This window comes from Apteryx rowi, unplaced genomic scaffold (assembly GCF_003343035.1).
Source record: "Apteryx rowi isolate R43461 unplaced genomic scaffold, aptRow1 scaffold_1165, whole genome shotgun sequence".
In the NCBI taxonomy this organism is placed as follows: Eukaryota; Metazoa; Chordata; class Aves; order Apterygiformes; family Apterygidae; genus Apteryx; species Apteryx rowi.
In genome coordinates, this window is record NW_020447381.1 from 29,385 (window position 1) to 52,811 (window position 23,427).

The window sequence follows — 23,427 nt, forward strand, 5'->3', positions numbered from 1 at the left end:
CTATTATGAGAATAACCTTTTTCAGTTATGCAGAAAAATACATTTGCAAACAATCATTTAGATTCTGAATGGCTGTTCATTTCTTTCTATTCATGAACACTCATAGAACAAAAAAAACTTACTGAGTTTACTGGGGAACAGATCTTTGCAAAATTAACCCCATCTCTTGTAAACAATAGCATGCATGTGTGAACAAAAGTAGCCTTTATTATTTAGAAATTTTTAATTTATTCTCATGCACTAAAAGTTTTTCATCTATCTAGGGAGCAAGAATGTCACATAACTTAGGTAACCAATACAACATTCACACAATGTAACAAATGGCAAAAAACAAGGAAGGGCTCACAAAAAACAAAAAGGCTAAAAATTGTTTGGCAAGTACTCAGAAATACTGAAAACTCTGAGAACAGAAGGATGCTATAGTCTCTGCAATATGTTTATAATTAAAAATTTCACAAGCTCTCTACTAACCCATTGGGGAGGAAATGGCAGTGCACAAGCAACCATAAAATCTCATAGGGTAACCAGGCTGAAACAGATACCATGACCTCAGTCACAGTAATCAGAATTTTTGCACTCTCTTTTGTTGTTTTCGTTATATGAGCTGATCCTAACTATAAAATTTGCTATTCCTTCAGAAAAGAAGTTGACATTTAACTGCAGAGGTCTGTAACTAGGAACAGACAATACATTAGATAAGAATATGAAAACAACTGTACTGACAAACTGTACTGTACTGACAAAAAGTCCATCTAATCCAGTTCTGTGGTTCTGAAAGCAGATATAACGCTTGAAGAAAGAGTCCAGTACGCAAGGGATGGTACCTGGGAGATAAGAGCAGATAAATGAACTGAATTCCATGCAAACTTTCTTTTAATTTCTGTAGAGACAAGGTTTCACACAGTGCCAAACAGAATGCAATCATGCTTTGTTTCACAAAAGGCTTAGGAAGGGAAGACCGTACATCTGAATATCATATCGCAACCTGAAAGATGTGAGGTTTTGTGGTAAACACATATAAAGAGGAAATTTAACTGGAACTCTACATCATTTTCTTTTAATTTTCACCTTTGAGAAAGTTCTTATTCACAGATAGTCCAATGAAATGTAAACTGACATTTTGGAGTTAGAAATAATGGAACTGTCTTCATCACACAACAAAATTCCAGGGCTTAGGATACATTATTAAAATTAGTATGTGTTGAAGTTAAATTAATTAGTGTTCAAAAGTTTATATAGAAAATAGGAGACACTCAATTATTAATTTGTGAGATGCATTTTCATGTTGCCTTGGGGCACAGAAGCTGAGAAAGTAAAGTGACATCCTTTGAAAATATCTATTACTGTATTGGAGTGTGGGTTTGAAGGATATAAAGTTGAAATGGTATTTTTCCCCAAAGTTAGGTTAAAAAGAAGAAACACTACCTGAATTCCCATTCACTTGAACATTAATGTTATTGTTTCTTCTTGTAAAAAAGTAGCTCCACTAACATATTTTGAACTTAACATTTTCTATATAATTATCTTACTGTTAGCCACCTGAGCACTAAAGTTGCTCTGAGAGATTTCTCAGCATGAGATGTTAAGGACAAATTTTATATGCTACGTACCTCGAAGCAAGCCTCATCCAGGAAACTTTGATTTATGGCAACCACATTCTTCCAAATACTCCTTGTCAGTCCATTAGTTTGAACAGGTCACTGAAATACATTTCCCCTACTAGATCTTCATGTTACTGATTCCTACTTCCCTTCGGAGGGAACTACATTAATTTAAACATAAAACACCTGAACTCAGTCAATGATCATTCTTACCTTTACTCATAACAGTAATCTGTAAGGCTACAAACTGCTCATTTGAATGCAGATCTGTTACACACAGGTTTGCTGAATCTGGCCCTTTACATAAATATATATGTATGTATGTATATACACACACACACATATATATATGTATGCATATTTTAAGGAATGACTTGAGTTTGGTCTGATGATTCAGAGTTTTTGTTATTACTGCCTGAACCTAAATATAATTGTATGTGGGATGTGGACTTGGCTATTAACTAATTTTCTAAGGTGAATACCTGTTAGAATTCATTTCAGGAAATCCAGACAGATATAGCTTTCTAGAGAGTCAAAAATAGACTAGTTTAGAGCAGGTGAGCATTGGCTAAATGCATAGAAGCGTGAAGGTCTACAGTGACTTGTCAGGTGTAAGCCCATCATTTTGTAATTCGACACAACAAAGGTAGGTCTACTTCTTATATAACAGCAATTCCTTACGTGCATTCATACTTGAAGAAAAAGCTGCTACTGAAATAAAATCCTTTTTTTAAATCTATCAATAATTCAGGGAGCCGTGTGTCCTATAAGCAACAGCTCTCACAGATTAGATTAAACCTTCAAATCCCTGCATTCCATGAAAGTAAAAGATTATAGGAAGAAAAATCCAGAGAACTGTGAAGCAATTATGGATTATATTGATGGGATCTCTGAAAGATATCATTTCCCATCTTCCTCCTCAGGGCTGAATCTATCTCCTGTAACAAAGCTTCAACTTTCAAACCCAGGGGTTTGGGGGGGGGGGGGAACAGCTCTTGCTTCTGGGCCTTTCCAACTTCTGCCAGCTGGGAGAAATCCCAGTACATTATAACTCACTTTTGATTTATACCACTTTCCCCGTCCTTTTTATTGCCCTAATCAAATAGATCACATGCTAGGAAGGAGCCAAAGAGCTTTTTTATTAACTGAGCATGCTTACATTTTTCATGCCTTGTTTCACTTTGTTTTCCATTCAAAAGTAATGCCTTTGCCTTACCTTGCCTTGCTTCTCCTCCCCTGTCCTGTCCTCCCCTGCCCTCCCCTACTTTTTAAAATGTCAGAGCAAAAACCCTAACCTAAGTATGATACATACCAAAATATGGAGATCCTTTGATTTAAAAAAAAAAAAAAAAAAAAAGTTCCGGTTATTCAGTATGAAGTCTTTAAAGCTGATTATTAACACTGAATGACTTTTACCCTAGTTTAAATTTAGGAAGATATTTGAGCAGAAGAAGCTGTCTGAAGTTCCTCTGAAGTATTGGCACTTTTTCCAAAATACTCTATGTCTGATATGAAAGGAAGCTGAAATACCATTAAACATTTAGTTTATGGATTTATTTATGACAGGAAATACATTCTTCCTTAGGGAACTAAACAGTTCTGAAGCAGCTGAACAATGTTGTTGAACTTGTCAGCTTCAAACAGTAGGGAAAGTATTATCCTCCAATATCCACCCCTCATCTGAACTGTTCACTCAAATATAGCACAGTGTTATGACTCACTGTATAGCACAGGACAATGATAACAGTCATGTGAGAGTTTTTTATTTGGCCCTTAAAACAGCAGACTTTGACTGTTCCTCCCAGAAGTGTGTGTGTTGGAGGGAATGAGGGAAGTAGAAAATTGTCATTAACAAGTACAGTTTCTTCTTCTTCTTTGTCTTGCAAAGGGGACGCTGGCAGCTGCCTCTAAAAATCCCTTAAATGGAGTTGCCAGAGTATGGAGCCAGCTCTGCATAAAGGTTAACATATCTGTAAGATTATCCAGTGGGGCTGAGAAAAGCACTGTTCTCAGTGAGATGAGTGGCAGCTATTCTGGGACTCTGTGGAAGGCTCTTCTTGCAATCCAGAGTCAGAAAAGACAAGGGCTAGTGAGGTGCTCTTTCTTGTGAGATGGAAAAGCTTTGTCTGTGGGGGTCTTTCCTGAAGTGAGCGTAATCCTCACAGCGAAACTATAGTAACAGAGAGAGGAACCTGAAAAAGGAGTGAGGTAACTAATAGGTCATGGAGAGGGGAGCTGTGCCTTTTAAATGTATAACAGAAAATGTGCAATATAAAAAAAGTGATGCAGCTCACCTTCACTTTTATTATCTTCATGTTTCCAGTGCACATTATTCAAGGTTATTCATTCACTAAGAGACAATGGAAGCCTTGCTATAGGAGTCCTAGCCACTCAACCAAAACAATAATTTCTCCTTTCCACTGCAAGAGGACATAACCAAGTTCATTCTTAAGAAACCTGGAACACTGTCTCATCTGGACCTTTTCTCATACTAACTTCTAACTGCAATGCCCTACTCTCATGCTGCATTATTAAGTTCTTTCTCACTTCCAGTAACAAGAGTGACATCTTTGCACAAAGGCAGTGCTTGCATCCTCGAAAAAACACAGTCAAGCAACATATACAAGCCAGCTTGCAGCTAATCTTAGCATCCATGAGCAAGTGGCGGAGAGGTGAGAAGGAGAAGATGTAAAGAGGCCTTTTCTTGTGTCTTTTTATCTAGCCTGCATCAGGGTGAAAGAAGCGGGAGCTATGTTCACACTGGCATCTAGCACATGAATGCACAAGCTGCATTATCCAGGAGGACTCGTTACTTTGGCATGTTAGAGAGCTCCTAGAGGCATCACACCACCTCTTGCTTCTAGGGGAGGGTCAGTTCAAAGGAGGTGCCAGATCCTCCCTGTTCTCTGCTCAAAACTGCAATTTAATGGCAAAGTATGGCCCCAGTTTGGATTAGGCAACTTCACCCTTTGAACTCTTGGAAGTCAGAAAATGAACGGATGTTGGTGATGTAGTGGTGGTTCTGAAACAAAAACAGTGCTCAATTTAGAAAAGACAATGCGCATAACCCAAATGATGTTAAAGGACGTTCCTCATTCTGCTTGTCACTAGCACTGCCTGTAAGAGGCTTCCTTCATTATAAAACAGGTATATCAAAAAGCAGGTGCAGACAGCTCAGTCACTGAAAGAAGAACAAGGAAAGACTGATGCTGCAGTAAGGCAGCACAGGGCAGCAGCTGGCTGACAACATCTCAGCACCTGGAAACACAAATGCTTAGGTTACAGGCACCTCTACAGCTGCAAAGGGCAACACATTTTCCCCTCTACTTCCCAGGCAGAAGCATCCTTGGGAACACCTATGCCTATTAACTCAGTGAGGTGGTAATTCAAGCCTAGTAGCATTTGCCATTCACGCGTATGTGTTTGGATTCCATAAAAGCCAGTAAAACATTATTTTTATGCAAAACCTGTGCTTGCTTCTAAGTGTATTACTGCTTATCTTCTGTGAGTCCAGGTAGGCTTGTGTATTATCTCATATCAGTACTTATATTTATTTTTTAAGTAGTGTTTTTCATCTCTTCTCCACTTCAGGATATAGGAAAAATAGTCTTGTAGCTGGTAGTGGAAACTTGACTTTAATTCTTATATGACAGGAAGACATACTGAGGGAAGAAGGGGACAGATATTTAGGAATGTGAATTCCTGACTTAAGGAGAAATAAAAGTACAGCACTCAGCTATCTTGGGTTCCCTAGCCCAATTCTTTAAATATTCATGAATAATTTTAAATTATATGATACTTTGTCTTCTTTATACAAATTCTCACTTTCTAAGAATTTTTGTCCATCGTTTCCTTTGTAAAGATGTAACAATGTCAACCTCCCGAAATTCCTATGTACACCACAAATTTGAATATTTGTTCACCTGGTGGGTTCTGTTTGTTAATGTTATTTTTGTATGAATAAAAAATGAATGGCAATTATAACAGTAAAAGATTTCAACTTCAACATGGACAACAGTCAATAGACAACTATGGCTAGAMAAAAAAAAAAAAAAAAAAAAAAATCAGAATTTGCAGTTTTGGCAGTTGGGCAAAGTGCCCCAACCCCAGTCCAGGGGAAAAACAGTTTTTCACAGTAGACCTTCCACCCTACCATAACCAGGAATGCACTGGTTTGTTCATAAAGGACACAAGTTCAAGCCTTTGTTCTGTTTAAAGCTTTTTTTTTTTTTTCTTCCCTCCTCCCCTCCAGGTGATTGTACTAGTCATTAATGTACTTACTACTTTGGAGCCAGCTTTTTTCTGATCAGAAATTCACCAAAGTCTAGTAAATTTGCCTGATGAAAAGATGACTGAACATTTCTATGGAAGCTTTTGGTTTTGATAATTCAGCATTTTCAGCCAAAAGTGTTTTTCATGGAAAATTCCCAACCAGCTCTACTATTAGCCAGACATCTGGAGTATTACTTGGAGGCGTTTGTGGCTAGAATGACTGCTGAACCGTGAGAATCAGACCAGTGAGAGATGTCACACAACGACCTTAAACCTAACCCCATAATACAGCTGCATATCCTGTGGGCACAAATCCCATGAAGGAATCTAAATCTGGAAGGTATTGCTGTCCTGTAAAACAGCCTGACCTTCCCTGTGCAAGGATTTATATCAGGTGATATAGGAATGCAAGTATCTGCTGTCTGTGAGGCACTTGGACAAAGTTATGAACTAGGTACAGCCATCACTGTAAGGTTATGTCTGCCTTTGTGAACAGCAAATATGACTGAATTACAAAGGTATCTCTATATTTAGTTAAATCCAAATGCTGAGAGTTACAAGAGCTATGAATGAGCAGTGGTCATTGCAGACTAACAAACAATGGAGAAGTCCACAAGATGCCTTGGGTGCACACCCTGATTTCTACAGGCATGCTTTATTCTTACCATGGAGACAAATATAAACAGAAGGACATCTCAGGTGCCTTGTGCCTCTTACTCTCAGGAGAATAATGTCAGAGAAAGTATGGCATGAGTAGAGAATGGCCAGATACAAAGATAAATCTGTTTTTCAGGGAACCTCATGCTAACAATTAGCTCTTTGCTATTCTTTCACATGCAGGCAGTAACTCTGTCAGAGAGTGGATGTGCTATATAACTGGATATGATGAAGTCCCTTCAAAAGAATAGAATTTGCAAATAATGAGTGTGGTTCTTGTTTTTTAAAGTGATTAATAAAGTCTATCATTAAAATCAGACAAAAGAAGTACTTGAGTGACAATGATTGGAGTGCTGAAGAAGGTCTGAATTTTCCCTCAGGGTATACTGACAAAACCCACAATTTCCCAGAAACCTGGGGAAACATGCTGTGTTTCTCAGTTTGCATTTCCAAAGGAACCTGGACAAACTGAGGTATGGCATTAGGAACCGAAAATCTCCTCAAGTCCAGGGAACTGTCTCCAGGGCTGAATTTGCCTCACCATCTCCCAAACATGCTCTCCAGCAAACGTACCAGGCTTCTCCTGAGACATGCAGCTCTGAATGCTCACCAAAGGACTAATGCTACCCTAATGTTTGTAAGCTCATAAAACTAAGTACCCTTGTCAGCATGATGGTCAGTTTTTAGTTAAAATGTCTCTTCATGCAAGTGTTTCTTTTGTGGAATGGTTTCAGATTTTTTTTAGCACAAAGAAATTTTTGATTTGAAGTTATCTAGCCTGAAATAGGATATTATATACCTTTCAGATGCTGATTTATACATTAGGTAAGAGGAGAAGTTGCTAGGATACCACAGATCGAGCAAGGAGCATTACAGTAACATAGCAGCTTTTCACATACTGCTGATGAGAATGCCTGCATCAGCAGTCATCTTTTCACAATTTAAAACAAAACACACAACCTTTCATTGCTTACGTAAAACACATTTGGTGTGGACCACTAAATCTAACACTAGTACACCACAATCTGAATTAAAAGCAAGGCATTAGCAAGTGCTATCTGCATAACCATCTTCAAACTACTCCTTTCCTCCTACTTCTTTACTGTATGTTGAGAAGGGCTGCTTCAGTAGAAACTAATAAAAAAGCATATATTCGAGCAAATATTGACACTTTCACTCTACTTGTGTTCTGGGCCCAACTGCCATATTACCACAGTGCAGAAGGGAAAGCTTAACTGAATAGGCAGAAGAGGCTACTCATATTAAAATTCATTGTCCATTTCTACATTATTTAGAAAAGTGCATTGCTCTCACAGTGGGCATGAGCTATTGCAATCAGAACCCTTTTTCCTCTTCAGTATCCTCACTCAGGAGTCAGATTCATGCTTATTAATATTTACCACTTAGCAAGTACAGATTAGAGGTTCATATCAAAATCAGGCTTTCATTGTTCTATTCATCATGATCATAGGTATTTAAACAGACAACACATATCAAAACTAATACAGCTATAAAGTCACATGGCTTAGACATGCTACAAAAAAAAAAAAAAAAAAGGTTCTTCTTGCAAAATATTGATTGCTACCTACACTGTAAATATGGGATGTTGTGGTATAGAAAGTCTGGATAACAGGTCTAAAATTCAAATGGAAGGGCTGTGGCTGAACAAACATTTGAACCTGTGTTTCAGTCCAGCTCCTATCAGTAGGATCATTCATCCTTTTGATGATATTCAGTAAATATCCATACAAATATTTCATTAAAAAATAAATGCTGAAAACATGTCAGATGAATACAGACTAAAATAGCTTTCTTCCCTCCATTTAAAAGGGAGCTACAGTCACCAGTTCAGATGTAGTTGTCTACAGTGTCAGTGTCTGAAATTAGATGAGTTTAAATCCCACCCTAGGTATGAAATGGTCCCTCTGTCATTTTGGATGTCTTTCTCAAGCTCATCCATGAAGACAGGCTTCAGACTGAAGACAAACTTGTGTTGATAGTGCTAATATCAGATTACATTTTCTGAGTACAGTTTATAAATACAATAAGAAAGCAGGTTTGGAAATGCACATCTCAAAGTTAGAAGCTGCAAGTGTGTCCTGAGAGCACTGTATCCTGATAACAACGAAACAATAGAAAACAAAGGACCAGAAAATCTGCCTTTCAGTCCAAGTGAATAGAAGGTTCAGTCTACCTCACCTGAGAACAAATTAATCCCATTTAAAACAAGATCAGCTAGGAAATTTTCTGTACTACTCTGTTTAGATTATTTCATAACCTAGTCATTAGTAGGAAAGCAAATAAAAAGGTGAGAGTATGTATTTGCTTCAGTTTGTGATGAAAGCACTTACAGGGCTAATTCACATAGTTTTGTAACATAATAATTTGAAAATGATTTTTTTGCTGTAGAGGAACATATTTTAAAACATGTTTTGAACTATGATAGGGCCCAATCTTTATGCTTTAAACAGGACCACCACAAATCTACATAATTGCAGTTAATTTTAGCATTTTCGTGTAAATCAGTTACTTTTTCTCTGTGTGTTTCCAATTCTGTATCTCTTCATAACCCTATTAATACTGCCTTTGCACACTGAAAAAATAAGCAGATAATCTTAGAGGGTAACTTCTCAGGAAATCCGTTTAGTCAAAACTAGGTACATTCTGCCAGACCAGCCCTTTTAACAATATCCATTATCCAATAAGCTGAAAAGGAAACTTTTCTGTTTCATTTGGATATACACTGCACATTAAATAATTAGGCATGATTTGAAGCATGATAAAAAGTGATGCCACTGATAATATCTTATGGGTTTAACACATTAAATGAGATATGCATGGTGACCTTTATCTCTGAAGGTTAACGCTCTAGAGAATTCTTACAGCATTATCTCTAGCTATTAAAATTAATATACTTCCACTTTATCCAAAGAATACAGTAAGATATGAAGCGTATCTCAAATTCAAGTAATGCTCACTTAAAGGTAGGAGGCAATTTTAAATCCATATTTTCAAATAACATGCAGAGGGCACTAAGTATAATTAGTGGCACACAACCTAAAACAGTTGAGTGTTTCTGGACTAAAAATTTTTTGCTGAAAGGATATAAATGCATATTCAATTCTACAATGCAGCATCTGAGCCAAAAGTCCTTCTTTGGCACTAAGGCCTTAGCTCACTTTAAAGTAATGGGATTTTGCCTCAAATAGCATGGAATAAAGAAATCATGCAGGGACCTGAAGACTTCTCCATCACTCACAGGAGAATTCTCAGTCCATTTTCAGTTACAAATATTTCTTTCAAAAAGAGCAGACTATGTTACAATACTGATGGTAGGACTTGTGGAGGCTGCTGTAATACAGCTTGCTTTCTCTCTCTTTCTGCACAACAGCATTGTTTTTATTGTTTTATTATTTACCCTGCAAATCATGGGCTATTCAAGTAGGTTTAAAGAATGTAGACTCAGGACCTCCATTCTGCTCATGCATTCCTGCTGCCTTTGGCTTTGCTGGAAGTGACAAATGCCTGAGCGTGTGGCAGCTGCACATCAGCTCTCATCAGCCTGCTGTGAGCTCTGAGTCACAGAGCGAGATGATGGGCTGGATATAAACTAGACCTGCTTCATACACCTTGTCGACCATCCTGAGGTCCATTGCTGCTTACTGGTCACATGGATATTGCTATAAGGGGGAGATTTTTTGTAAAGTATACATGACTGCACCAGGAAGGTATTTTGTGAATGAATACATTTAAATGCTAATTGTGTACTCAAATAACAACCTTTGTTTGGTTCTCTGTCAATGCACTTTATATGTGAAAATCATATCCTAAACTTCCACTTAGGTGATAGGGTATTTTTTCATTCATTCATTCATTTTCCCTAACTTCCTGAGTCTGTTTCTTAGGCTCCATAAGCGTCATTTAATGAGATGTCCATTGTTATCACAGGGATGATCATTTCAAGCAACACAGAAGGTAAACATTCACCTTCTGGTGAATTCAGTCCTGAGATGACAACAAAATACATCTATCAAAGCAATTTAGAAAATAAACATATTCCATAGCCATAATCATACAGCCAGACATATCTAATTGAGTAATCATGAAATAAGAGTTACATCTCAAGCACTACATTTCCTAATTGCAGCTAGGTTTCTCCTACTGTCACACTGTTCCCCTTATTCCCTAGAACTGAAATCTCTGCAAGCAGGACAACCCAAGCAGATTCATGATTTGAACCTGTCTAAAGAAAACCCCACCCTCTTAGGTAATTAGCCATCTTAAAAGTGCATCAGATTAGTCACACCCCACAAATTTGGGGAGTAACTTTTGAATTCTCAGTTTCCAGTGCTGATCTCAGAGAGGTTACCCAAGAGATGTGTTTCTGGAAAAGAAATCCCCAGCAAATACCAAGAAGACTTTAACATGTTTCCTTCTTATCAAAAGATACTATTAGAACAAAGTAACTGTACTATAATTGTTAGCTTATTAATACAAATTAAAATTTAAATATCTGTGGTGTAAGGTCTTATATAAATGGCTGATAATAATTTCTTCCTATTTAATCAAGTCTTATCAGTCATTGTGGGGGAAGAGGAGAGAAAAAACAGAGTACTCTGCTATTTACTCCTGAGATCAGAGGATCCCCTACTTTTAAGAATTATGATTTGAAAATTTGTCTTGGAGTCAGTGAAGCAATTGACTAGCTTTTTCAAAATTGCTACTAAGAGTATCCTGAAGAATGAACTCAGGATTTAGTCACAGCAGCTCGTGAAAGCTGTCAAAGATATTTATAAGAGAGTTGGGCATGAGGAAAACTGCCCTCTCATTTCAAGTTCTTTTCAAACATCCAAATAATAACGTAGATTTTTTCAATATAAGAAAAAGGCAAGCTGTATCAGCATCCCATATTCAATCCACCTGGCAAGGAGTTAGGGAATGGGCACTGCTCCTGGAAGAATGAATCATGGATAGAAATTTAGGTCAAAATACTGTCAAAATATTGCACTTGTTTTGCCATCCACATCAACAGGACCAGCTCAAAATAACCACATTATGATACACTTTCATTCATTGTTTCAAAGTCAGGCCCTTAAATGTCTTACAGTTCACACAGTGAATTTTGTATCTAATGTCAATAAATATATTTAATATTTTAATGGCAAGGCATAACTGGAAAGTACTTGCAGCAAAAAGTCTCCTGCTAATGGTTTTGAGCTGATTCCATGGTAACTTTGATACATACCACAGGGTTCCTTAAGCTTCAGGTGGATTGATGCACGTGGAGCGTTTGTTGTGAATCTGTGGCAGGATGTGCACCCTCACAATTGTGAAGCAATGTAAGTGAAAAACTGGCAGCTAATGAAAATAGGGATCACTCTATAGAACTCAGTATTAGTTGGAAATTAAAGTCAGACAAACCCATTTTAGAAATAATACAGATCACTGACATCACCACCAAGAAAAACTACGCATTCTTTGCCATTTGTAGGAGGATTCATCTGATGAAGTGTAGAAATTTACAGAGTAGACATCCACACTTAGGCTAGTTCCGTGGACTTCCCTTACAAACAAGTGAGAAAAATACGTATTTTTAGGGTGTGATTCATCTCATCCTAGAGTAGACATTTAAACTAGGACAGATTAGAGTAGACTCTAAAAGTCCTTATTTATACAGTTTTAGAGGTTAGATATCTAGGCGAGAGGAATCCTAATCTTGATACATTTCAAATCAAATCCAGATGCCTCTCTAAAAGATAAGCTTTTTTAAACACTAGTTACCAGGTTCAAGACAAAGGTAGCAATAATATTTTATGGCTTCTGTTATCCAGGAGGAGAGACTGAATGATATCACCATCCCTCCTGCCTTGAAATCTATAATAGCTAAAACTGAAGACGGGAAAGCTCACACCCACTGAAGGCCTTCTCATCGCCTCTACTTTCAGGTTAAGTTATGATGAACTGACTTTTTCTTCTGAATTCGAAGGAGGTTCATTAAGACATTTGGCAAAATATTTGATTATTCCTAGAACTCCCTTCTTTGCAAGCATTTTTCTTCTGCACTCTTTATAATTTATTTTTAATAGGTTTTCTTATGCAGTCACTGCTACCATAGGGCATTTTCTGAAAATTAATGACAGTAATAATGAAAACAGTCACAACTGACTGTGGCTGTCAAAGTAAAACATATACCTTCAAAATTTCCCTATAACTGCAACAATCATTTTAAACAAAGCCAAAGGATGGAGGTGATCCAGAAGGCAGCTTTTCCAATGTATGACAGGGTAGCTAGAATTTATTAATCAGCTATATTCTTAGGATAAACAGAGAAATTGCCAAACAATCTAGAAAATATATTTTAATAAGATTAAATTAACACCTATTTAAAACAGTCACTTATCAAAACTGAAAATACTACCTCTTTAGATATCTTCAGTAAACATTTGTCTTTTCACGTTTGTTCTGTCTTCCTGAAGTGTCTATATGAAGGTTTTTCAAAATTTTTCAAAGAAAGATTGATATTTCAAGTTTTTTTCAGAAAGTTATATTTTTGAATATGTAGAAGTTTTTCAACAATCATAAATGTTTTATTTTTGCATTTTTTTAAATTTTCATCAAAAGCTTTAGATACCTACAAATGAAAAATATTTCATCTAAAACTTAAAATAATTTTATTTGAACATTGTGTTGCCATATTTCATGGAACTATTCTAGCTTGGTTGCCCTGTGTCCACATTCTCCTTTCTGGGCAGAGCCACTCACCTGGATAAAAATCTCTCTTGATTTACCATACAAAAGAATGCAATGAATGAAGTTCAAGTTATGATCTGGCTAATAGATATAGAAGAATGAGAACTCAGATAAATATAATTTCATTCCTCAAGGAGCATCACAGCAGCATCTATGAATTTAAATTTTTCAAATTTTAGCTCTTTTATGTTATGTTTTAAACCCTCAAAGCTGGTCCTTGATTTTTGCCAGAAGAAATAAGAGTTTCCATGGACAGAATCCTCATTTTCTAACAGACAAGAAGAATTATAGTCTACAAAGAGCAATTCAATCATGATGTAAACCATCCCATGGGAAGTGTGTCTGGCCTTCTCATCCAGCTACATATGGCTTTTGTTATGTGCTTTAGCCAGTGTTGAATACTGTTCTACATAATTCCCTCATTTTCTCTGAAAACAAAAAGTCTGTGTTATGGGAAGAACAATTTAACCGGATGCACAGTGGAGTAAATACATGTAATGAAAACAATGTGTAATCTGATGCTTTAAAAAGAAAAGCATGTATGTATCTCCATGGATTTTCTCCCTCCAGAATCTCCATCTTCTACCTAAACACTACCTATTCCAAATGCTAACAGCTATAATGTCACTATAGCATCAAAAGCAGCACAACATCAGAGTGGAACTTTAAAATAGTACAAAAAGATATGTGTTTTTCTGCCTCCTGTTACTCTTTGGTACTAGGCTAGGGGAAGGAACTGGAACTGAGTGGGAAGGAAGCACATTATGAGCAAGAAAGAGCAGGCAGTTCACACACTCTTCTTTTATTCAGGTCAGCAACTATTTACAAAGGAGACATGTGGTCCCCTAGACCAACAGAGCCCTGAGTGCATCTACATTAGTGTTTTAGTTCAGATCAGCAGCATACTTTTGAAGTCAATTTCTCAATTGCCCTCATGTAATGTACTTTAGCTTGTAGCATGGAGCAGCGTTGAAGCATGTGAACTGTCTTCTTTTTAGACTAAACTGAATGGGAAGAAGGGCTCCAGGAGTGTATCTAATACATCCCCCAAAATACGTATAGTGTGGGTGTCAGGTCCCTGGCCACCAATTGTTTCAGTCTGCAGATCTGCTTGTGTTGGTCTGTTGTGCTTGCTAAAGTAGGCATAACTTAAATGATTGTTGAATGTATATGCCCATAAAATAGCCTGTGATATCTTGATAGGATTCCAAATTCTCCTAACACAAAACGGATTTCTGCCAACAGAATATGGTGGAATTAATCAGGCCAATTGTACCACTGACCAGCTGAGAATAAAGATTAAAGAGGTTACCTTAATAGGGCTCCCATCTGGTGTGAGAACCTCTTCTGAAAGCTCCATCATCTTCAGTGCCATGAGGGCAATGGCTTTAGCATGACTAAGGCTTTTCTTATGCAGCCCTGCTGCAACGCAGTACGCATCACCTATTGTTTCCACCTGCAGCAATCAGACAAATCAAATGTTAAAGTAAGATAATGAGCAGAGATCGCTACCATTAGTTATCTGCAATCAAATAGCACTGCTTAAGAACATGTGAGCAAAACATCCATAAAGTAAGCAATTAGACAACGGAGCATAATTACCTGAGTTTGCAAACAGGTGCAGTCAAAATCTGACATGTGATTGCATAGTGGTTCATCACTGTTATAACCAAAGAAGATCATTACATCTAGAACAATACAAGCCATCAGCTGAGACATGACAACATTTTCCCATTGCAATAATATAGAAAACTCTATTTTCCTAAATAAAAAATTGCTTGCAGCTTTGGTTGGCACTATCCTAGTTGAGCACTTTGCTCTTAGGTAAGAATTGTGCTACGTGTTTAGAATTCACAATTATTATTTGCCCAGCTAGAAAAGCACATTAGGAGGAGAATTACAAGAGGCAAAATGTCACCATAAAAATAGTGAAAAGTCCATGACTTCTCACTGGGAGGTGGCTTTTCCTGGGATGGGCAGAATTTAAAAATAGGTATTACTGCTATGGACTTTTGACTGCATCTCTCTCTTATTTTCAAATAGGAAATGCTGCCTCTGCCTACTGTGCAGGCTACCTGAGTGTGAACTCCCTATCTTCAGGCATCAAGTTCAGCAGACTGTTCCCTCTGGTCTCGTCAGACAGGCCGTACCTCTCTCTCATCCTTGATTTTCTTTAAGGAAAGCTATCCCTCAGGAGGAAGTGGGAGGAAAAGAAATTACAGAAGCCCTCTGGCTCTGGATAAAGGCAGCCTGAGAAACACTGAAAGCCTAGCGTTCTGCAGCTTTATCGACAGCATTATGCTTTGCAGTCTGCCTACCCACACATCTGCAGCAATCTCAGCACACAATCCCTTAACAAATGCCCAAGTAGACTCAACCCTCAAGCATTAGTTTGGTTTGGCTACATAACTAATCTGGCTTTCACCCGGCCCACAACACTACAGGAACGGAAGAAAAGGCAAATATTAGTATGAGAAGAAAGTGTGCACTGAGCAAGGAATTATCCAGGGAAACAATAAAGCTGATTCTTCTCTCCACAGGGACTCTGCTAATATTAGTTGACCTGGACCTTCTCAGGTTAATTTTCAGTCCTGATAAATAGAAACGGAAGCAAGATCTCAAAAGGTAAGCATTATATTTAAATGTACCCGGAGAATGAATCTGAAACAGCAGTATGAGCAAAAGCTCCCCCGTGTCCAACTTGCAGAAACTGCCACAAGCCCATTGTCAAGTCTGTCTCCTTAGCCTTTCCTAGCCATTGTACTGAAGAAGGATAACACAGGAAGCTCAAAATGACATGAAGAAGAGTACAGGACAAGCAGAGACAGCTACCAAAGCTCCCTCTTCACGTCTGGAAACTCCTAATAGTGCTTGAATACAGAAAAGCCATGCAAGAGCAATCAATTCTGCTATCTGTCTGACTGTTTAACCCCATCCACTTCTCAGGATCTTTGTCAATGGGAAGCAGAGAGACTGCCAGCTCCCTGCAGTTTAGGTCTTCTTTCCAAACACAAACAGATAAGCAAGAACAGGGTGAAAAACATAGAAACTGGGAAGAAAAGGCATGACCACAAAGATAAAAAGTAGCAGATCTTAAAAGAGTCATTCTGGATGGAGAAGAAGCAGATGGTCAAAAATCCTCACATTAGAGAGAGTAAGGGGAAATCCAAACATCTGGACCTTGTCCTCCTTAACACTGAATGATTATAGCCAGTTTGAATAGAAATGAAAGGATTACTATAAAAAGAGCTGAGGCTATGCCATCAAATACAAAAATGAGAAACAAATTCTGTTCTTCGTTGCATGAGTTAATTTCAGAATGACTTTTCCACTGAAGTTAGTGACATTACACAGTCATCAGCAAATACAGATTTGTAACCACACACTATTCCTGTAATGTTCAGACAAAACTATTTATTTTGTTAGCATCTTCCTCTTTGGAAATTTCCATAGCTGTATAAATGAATTTAAGGGCTAAATTGCAGTTACTGAATAGAGTAGCATCATCAGAGTTTCACTCTGCATGTCTGTGTACTACCAGGAAAATGGGACTCAAGATGCCTCGTGATAATCTTATTCTGAAAATAAATATGATAATAATACCACTCTAGGACACCCTTTAAAGTGCTTGTCACCATCAAGTTCTTCTGCCAGTAATACTGGAGTGTGATGAACAATTGAAGGTGAACGATTAGGACTGTTCAGACTGATCTGGTAGTTGAAGCTGGATGTTGTAAGTACTGATAAGATTGTCTAATACTTTGCATTCTGTGACCCTGTTTTCAGCCACTATCTTCCCAAACTAACCATTTAATTTGAAATTTCCATGCTGGGTGTCCCCATCAAACTTTATCTTGATTCAGTCTTCCTTCAAAATAAGATTTGGCAGCATTTCCAAATTTCTGTGTTTTTTTTCCCCTAACCCTTTTTTAAGAAGCTCCAGGGCTTCTTAAAATTCCCTGATTCAGGTTTTTCATGACACCTTTGTTTGGTCCTCTCATATGAGGGCAGTAAAACAGAAACTATAATGACAGAATTATATATTATAATATAAGATATATAATTCAAAATTCATAATATATATATTTGGAATATATAATATAATTCAGAATTCCAGGATGGACTGTCAGTGAGTCAGAGACTCTCAGGGAAGAAGAGGATTTCTCTTCTCTCAGCTGAGGAGCAACATTGGGACCAGAAAAACAAAGCTCTGCTCATGGCTCAATCCAAAATTCCTGCTGGATAGATCCTGAAATCACTGAGCACACCGGAGAGCAACTTACTCCATAAGTATTCAAGTAAGTGAGTATTCAAGAAATGAATAATCTATCACTTGGCAGCTCCAAGGGGTCTCTTCTAACTACTAGTGGCTAGGCTGGCATTATCGTGCTTAACTGAAAATCTGGAAGTTCCAGCTGAATGATGTCCTACGGGGTATAAAGTTGGGGTGTTGATTCAGTGACAGCTCAGAAGGAAAAGTGTGGTGTACTGAAGTAATAGCTCTGCTTCTGTACTCTTCCTTGTGAATGAATGAATGGGCACCAGGCATCATGTATATGAACTTCTAAAGGTAATGAGGGTCACACTTCATTTCACAGGCTTCCTCACACAGGGGAAAAAACCTGCAGTGGCAAGTTTGGAGATTTTCATCTAACACTCAGGAATCCCGATACTCTAAGGAATCTTACCAGCACCTTTTCCAAAGCACTACTTGAAAATAAACATCACAAATGTAATCACAGGGGTCACTCTTGTGACATGTCTGATGTGAAATTCCTACTGCAATCACAAAAATTAAATCCACTGAAAGAAGCAGCTGGAGGGAGAAACAGCTGTAGTTGTAGTCCTGCTTCTCTCAGCAGGTTTCCTATAAAAGCTTAATAGATCATTTGGATTAAAATTCTTACAGTTGAGTACTTGTCACTGTCTTTTTATTTAAGAGCAGTAAATAAGTGTGTGTGCGTGTGTGTGTGCGCGCGCGCGCATGTGTGCGTGTGCGTGCGCATGCATGCATATATGTTTGCTTTTTTAATAGGTTAAGTTACACCCACATCAAGAAGGCTAAAAATGGCTTCTTTACTTAATATTAAAACTAACTAGGTACAAAAGAATAGGTCTGAAAATTCAAAAATCACTGTCTTCTTTCAGGAAGAAAATCCGCCTTTAACAGCTTGTCCCCTGTAGAACCTTTACCTTCATTTGAAGAGTGCTTGTGTACTATTTTTCCCTTCTCCTAAATACTCAGAAGGCTGTGTGGGTATTTATCTCACTCCTGATGGGTTACAATATCCATTGTAGCCATTAAACCTAAAATAATCCATACCAGTATTTATATGGATGGCTAAATTCTGTTATGCAAAACAGATACATAATTTGGAAATAAAGAGAAGTTGGCTTGTTTTCACTATAGACGTAAAAACAGTTAAAGTATTGTCTCTAACTCAGTGTCATCCACAAATAAAAGCCCTTAACACAGGTTGCACAAGTGCTTTTAGTCTGAGTTGGCTGTCGTGCTGAGATAAAATTAACTGCTAACAGAGTCCTTCTCAAGTCAACTCCATGAAAGGGACATTCATCCTTCAGCATCTTTCTGATATAATTATCCAGAAAACACAGATTTTTTTTCTCACAGGGCACTGGAAAAAATTTATAGAGCAATTCAGTACAAAGAACTACAGGATGTTCCTGGATATCTTTACGCTATACATAGGTGAGCAAATGTGGACAGTATTACTTTGGACAGTGAATATATAAGTATTCTGCAAGGTGCATGCTCTTTCTTGAGCAGAGAAAACCTTTAAGTGGTACTTGTATGAGAAAAAATATATTACGCTGTTCAAAGGTTATATTGCTTACCATATTAACATGTGTAAATTATCAATATAGCCATATCACACCTATAAAGTTTAAAACTCAGGGCCTATTTACACCACATTATTTAGTTTTGGTATGCTATATAATCTATACCTCACCAGATGGTGTGAAAAGGTGATCTAGGTTTTACCTGTACATGCATTCACTCCTTGCACTGCTCTGAGCTGGACCAAGCTGCTCAAGTGAAACTATGGTATCCCAAACTTCCTCTCTAACCCACCAAGGGTTCACACCTGAGACTGGCACAAGGGCATGCCTGTTTTCTTCAGCTTACTTTCTCCTGCTCTGCTAGTGGAAATATGAAAAAACACTGGTGTAAGAATTCTTCCAGCAGCTTTATGATCTTCCCTGATCTTAGACCCTGAGTCAATTCAGCAAGGGATTTCAGAATATGCCAAGTTCTAATAGAGTTACTAAATATAGATATTCTTCAGCCCTTTCCATGTCCTTCATTTCTTTTCATACTTTTATAGACTAAGAGATACTTATTTCAAATTCATTTACATTTCTAAATGCATCAAATCCTGCTCATGGTCTCACATGTTTGTGTTATTTTAATCACCAGAAATATTTATTTCTGCTTAAGTATGTGTTCATAGTCTTTGTAGTTTTAAATTGGCAGAAAACTTGGAATATTAAACAGTTTTTCTACACTCCACACCCTGTTTACAGCCACAGAATATAAAGTGTATATACTATATCTAGCTGAAGGGAAGCTTATTACTAAACTGTTTCTTATCATTTATGAGCAATCTGCCAATAGCTTGAAACAGTTCTCCAACAGCTGGGAGATATTCTATATAGTTTTGTTTTATAATATTGAAATAATAACAAACAACAGTTGCAATGATAGCAATTTCCTCTTAAAGAGCTTGAGAGTGCATACATAGAAACAAGGAGCAGGGGAAGGCTTAGCTAATCACAGTTGAATGCTCTTCCTCTTCTTTACTTAACTTTTCTCACTGAGAAAAGTAACTCTTCTGGTTTTCTTGTTTGTTTGTCTGTTTTCCATAAGAGTGTTATTCTCCATCTTAAAATACCTGCTTTTTCTTTCATCTATTGTCTATGCATGTTCCCCTTCTTCTCACCAAATACAGACACACTCTTCTAGGTGTGTGCAATATGTGCTGATTAGTTAATCTTTTCAAAATACCATATGTGAGAATATCATCTGTAATTTTACAGAGTAAATTTATCTCCCTTTTCTGTCAAAATGTCTGCTTCTTTCCCTAATAACATTATTAGCCCTCTCATCAAGTTTGCAGATGATGGCAAACTGGGGGAGGCAGTCAATATGCTCGAGGGCAGGGCTGCCATCCAGAGGGACATGGACAGGCTGCAGAAATGGGCCAACAGGAACCTCATGAAATGCAACAAAGACAAATGCAATCTTCCGCACCTGGGATGCAAGAACTCCTGCAAAAACACTGGGGTCCAACTGCTTGGAGAGCAGCTCTGTGGAAAAGGCCCAGGGGTCCCGGTGGGCAGTGAGCTGGATGTGAGCCAACAGCGTGCCGTAACAGCAAAGGCCAACAGTACCTTGGGCTATAGGAACAGGGGCAGAGCCAAAGATCAAGGAAGGGATTATCACCTTCTACTCAGCACTTACTAGACCACACTTAGATACTACATCCAGTTTGGGGATTTTGTTTTTTATTTTTGTTCACCCCCAGTAAAAGGAAGACATGGAGCAAGTTCAAGGGAGGGCCACCAAGATGGCTGGGACTGCAGCACTTGTCCTGTGAGGAGAGGCTGGGGGAGCTGGGCTTGTCCAGCCTGGAGCAGAGATGACTTCAGGGGCGCTTGACAGCAGTTCCCAGCACCTACAGGGAGTACATCAGGTAGATGGAGCCAGGCTCTTCACAGCGGTATGGGGCAGAAGATGAGAGACAATGCGCATAAATAGAAATGGGGGAGGTTCAGACTGGACATAAAGAGAAACTTTCTCCCTATGAGGACGGTCAGGCAGTGGCACAGGTTGTCCAAAGAGGCTGTGCAGTTTCTTGGGGGGTTTCAAGCCCCAACTGGATCAAGCCCTGAGCAACCTGGTCTGACCTCAGAGCTGATCCTGCTTTGAGCGGGAGCCTGGACCAGAGACCTTCTGGGGGCCCTCCCAACCTGAATTACCTGTGATCCTATGACTATTACTGGTGGCTATCCACATTTCTGTTTTGCAATTTGTATAGAAATACAAACTAGGATTATCACTGAAAAGGGGCAGTGAGGTAGCTCTGTTTTTCCTGTCTGTATATCTGAGTGCTAGATTTGAGCTCTTTTCTTCAGCAGCAAAGCCGTGGTGAACAGATTGTAGTTAAAAGTAGTTCTCTGTGATATTGTATTACAAACCCTAGTGGCATATGCCAGAGTGAGCTAAGTGTCTATAGAGGCTTGTATCTAGCTCTCACCATAATTATATAAATAAAACATAAAAGAAGAAATTCTGGAATATATTTTAAATATTTCATATGGTTGTTCTGGAAAACCATGAAGCCCTATGATGAAAGAGCTAAGAGGACAACATCTTCTAGAGCCCAGATACAGGCTGAGATGAGAGCAATGATGGGAGAGATTAAAAGAAGTAAGAAATAATGAAAGATTCAAGATTCTATTCCATGTCTCTCTCAAAAGACATTCTTCATGAGCTAAAATATTGTGTTAAATTCCTACAATGCTTTTATCTCAAAAGAAAAACAGCATGCAGCCTTGCACAGCAACCTGTTTTAATATGCAGTTCCAGCTCAATTAAATGTTAAATGAGGATACGGCAAGAGAAGCAATTTCTGAACTATATTACACACAAGAATGATGACAATTTATTGCCTATATAGGCCTAAGTACTAAGGACTTTGCTTCTAGAAAGTTGAGATGTCAGCATCCTTTATGGGTTAGGAAAGAAGGAAGCCTGTGGAACTTAGGACCACCAGATCTTACTCAGATAGAAGGAATTTTGCAATATATTTTGAAGAACAATCAAATAGTTTTGTAGACAGTGAGGATTTTTATAGATACATCAGCGAATACATTGATAAAGAATATAATCCTTGTTTCCAGGGTATAAATCTCAAATTGAAAAGGTTAAAAAGAAGTCTGCCATATGTACCTGATATTTCATAATTAGCTAATATGGGGCTTTTTGTACTTCTTCCTCTTAAAGTTCCCATGCTCACAACTGTCAAAGATGGACCATTATAATGCACTAGTTACGGCAGTTCCTACTGTTATCCAAATTTTAATTAGATGATACTCTATGTCTCCAACATATCTATTAGCTACATTGATAATTATCTGAAATTTCAGTTGTCCAAATGTTTTCTGTCTTCCCTGACATTTAGATAATTGAGGTTATACTGTAGTCATTGAGTTTTTCACTTCAGTACTGTATCTTTTAATTCCAGGAAGAAAAATCTGCTACACAAATTATATTGGAAAAATTAAAACTGCATATTGTCCATATTTTCTGATCTGTTCATGATGTAGCATTTAAACTGCCCAAGGAAACATTCAAGTAATAGCAAAATATAACATTTTTTATATTTTTTTCACCTCTTGGCAATAGCACTAATGAAATCCGGGGCCTGGCGACAGGGGTGAGGCGGGGCAGGGGGAGTGCTCTTTTGTGACCTAATTTCCTATGTGCTTTTCTCCATTTCTTCAGTAAATCCTGCTCCTGTTCTGATATCATTTTCCCCTAGTTCCAGGACAGGAGATGGAAAGAGAGAGAGAGAGAGAGTGAGAGAGACAGTGAGAGAGAGAGAGAAAGAAAGAAAGAGAGAGAAGGAGGGAAGGAAGGAACAAAGGAGGAAAAGAAGGAAGGAGGAAAGGAAAAGAGAAAGAAAAAAGAAAGAAAAAGAGAAGAAGGAAGGAAAGGAGGGAGGGAGGAAGGCAGGGAGGGAAAGAACACTTGCAATATTTCTGTGCATTTTAATAAATATAACTTCATTGCTCAGCTGAGCCACAGATAGGCACAATGTCTGAAGCTGCAACACACCTGCTTCCCTGGTGATCACCTAGCAGATTAGTGTCTGCCAGAACGTCAGCCTTTCTTTATCTTTCTCTAGTGATTGTCAATACAATTACCACCTCAATTTCCTTGGTTGATGAAAAGATGTTTATTTTTCTCTTCTTAGCTGAAAGTGAACACTATGGTGAAGGACTCTGGAATACTCTGTTGCTTCTTACAGCCAAATCCTGCATGTTACTGATTGTTTCAATGGGAGCAAGCAATACATAGTTCTTTGCACAGAGATCATCAGATCGCTTTGCAAAAGTCATG

General features: G+C 38.0%; 1 protein-coding gene across 1 annotated transcript in view; it reads right to left on the reverse strand.

Annotated features, from left to right (window-relative positions):
* GUCY1A2 (guanylate cyclase 1 soluble subunit alpha 2) overlaps positions 1–23,427 on the reverse strand; it is a 114,081-nt gene that overhangs the window by 22,189 nt on the left and 68,465 nt on the right. The window contains exon 3 of the mRNA XM_026081389.1: positions 14,593–14,736. Within this exon, the coding sequence (XP_025937174.1) occupies positions 14,593–14,736 (144 nt within the window). The remainder of the gene's footprint in view (positions 1–14,592; positions 14,737–23,427) is intronic.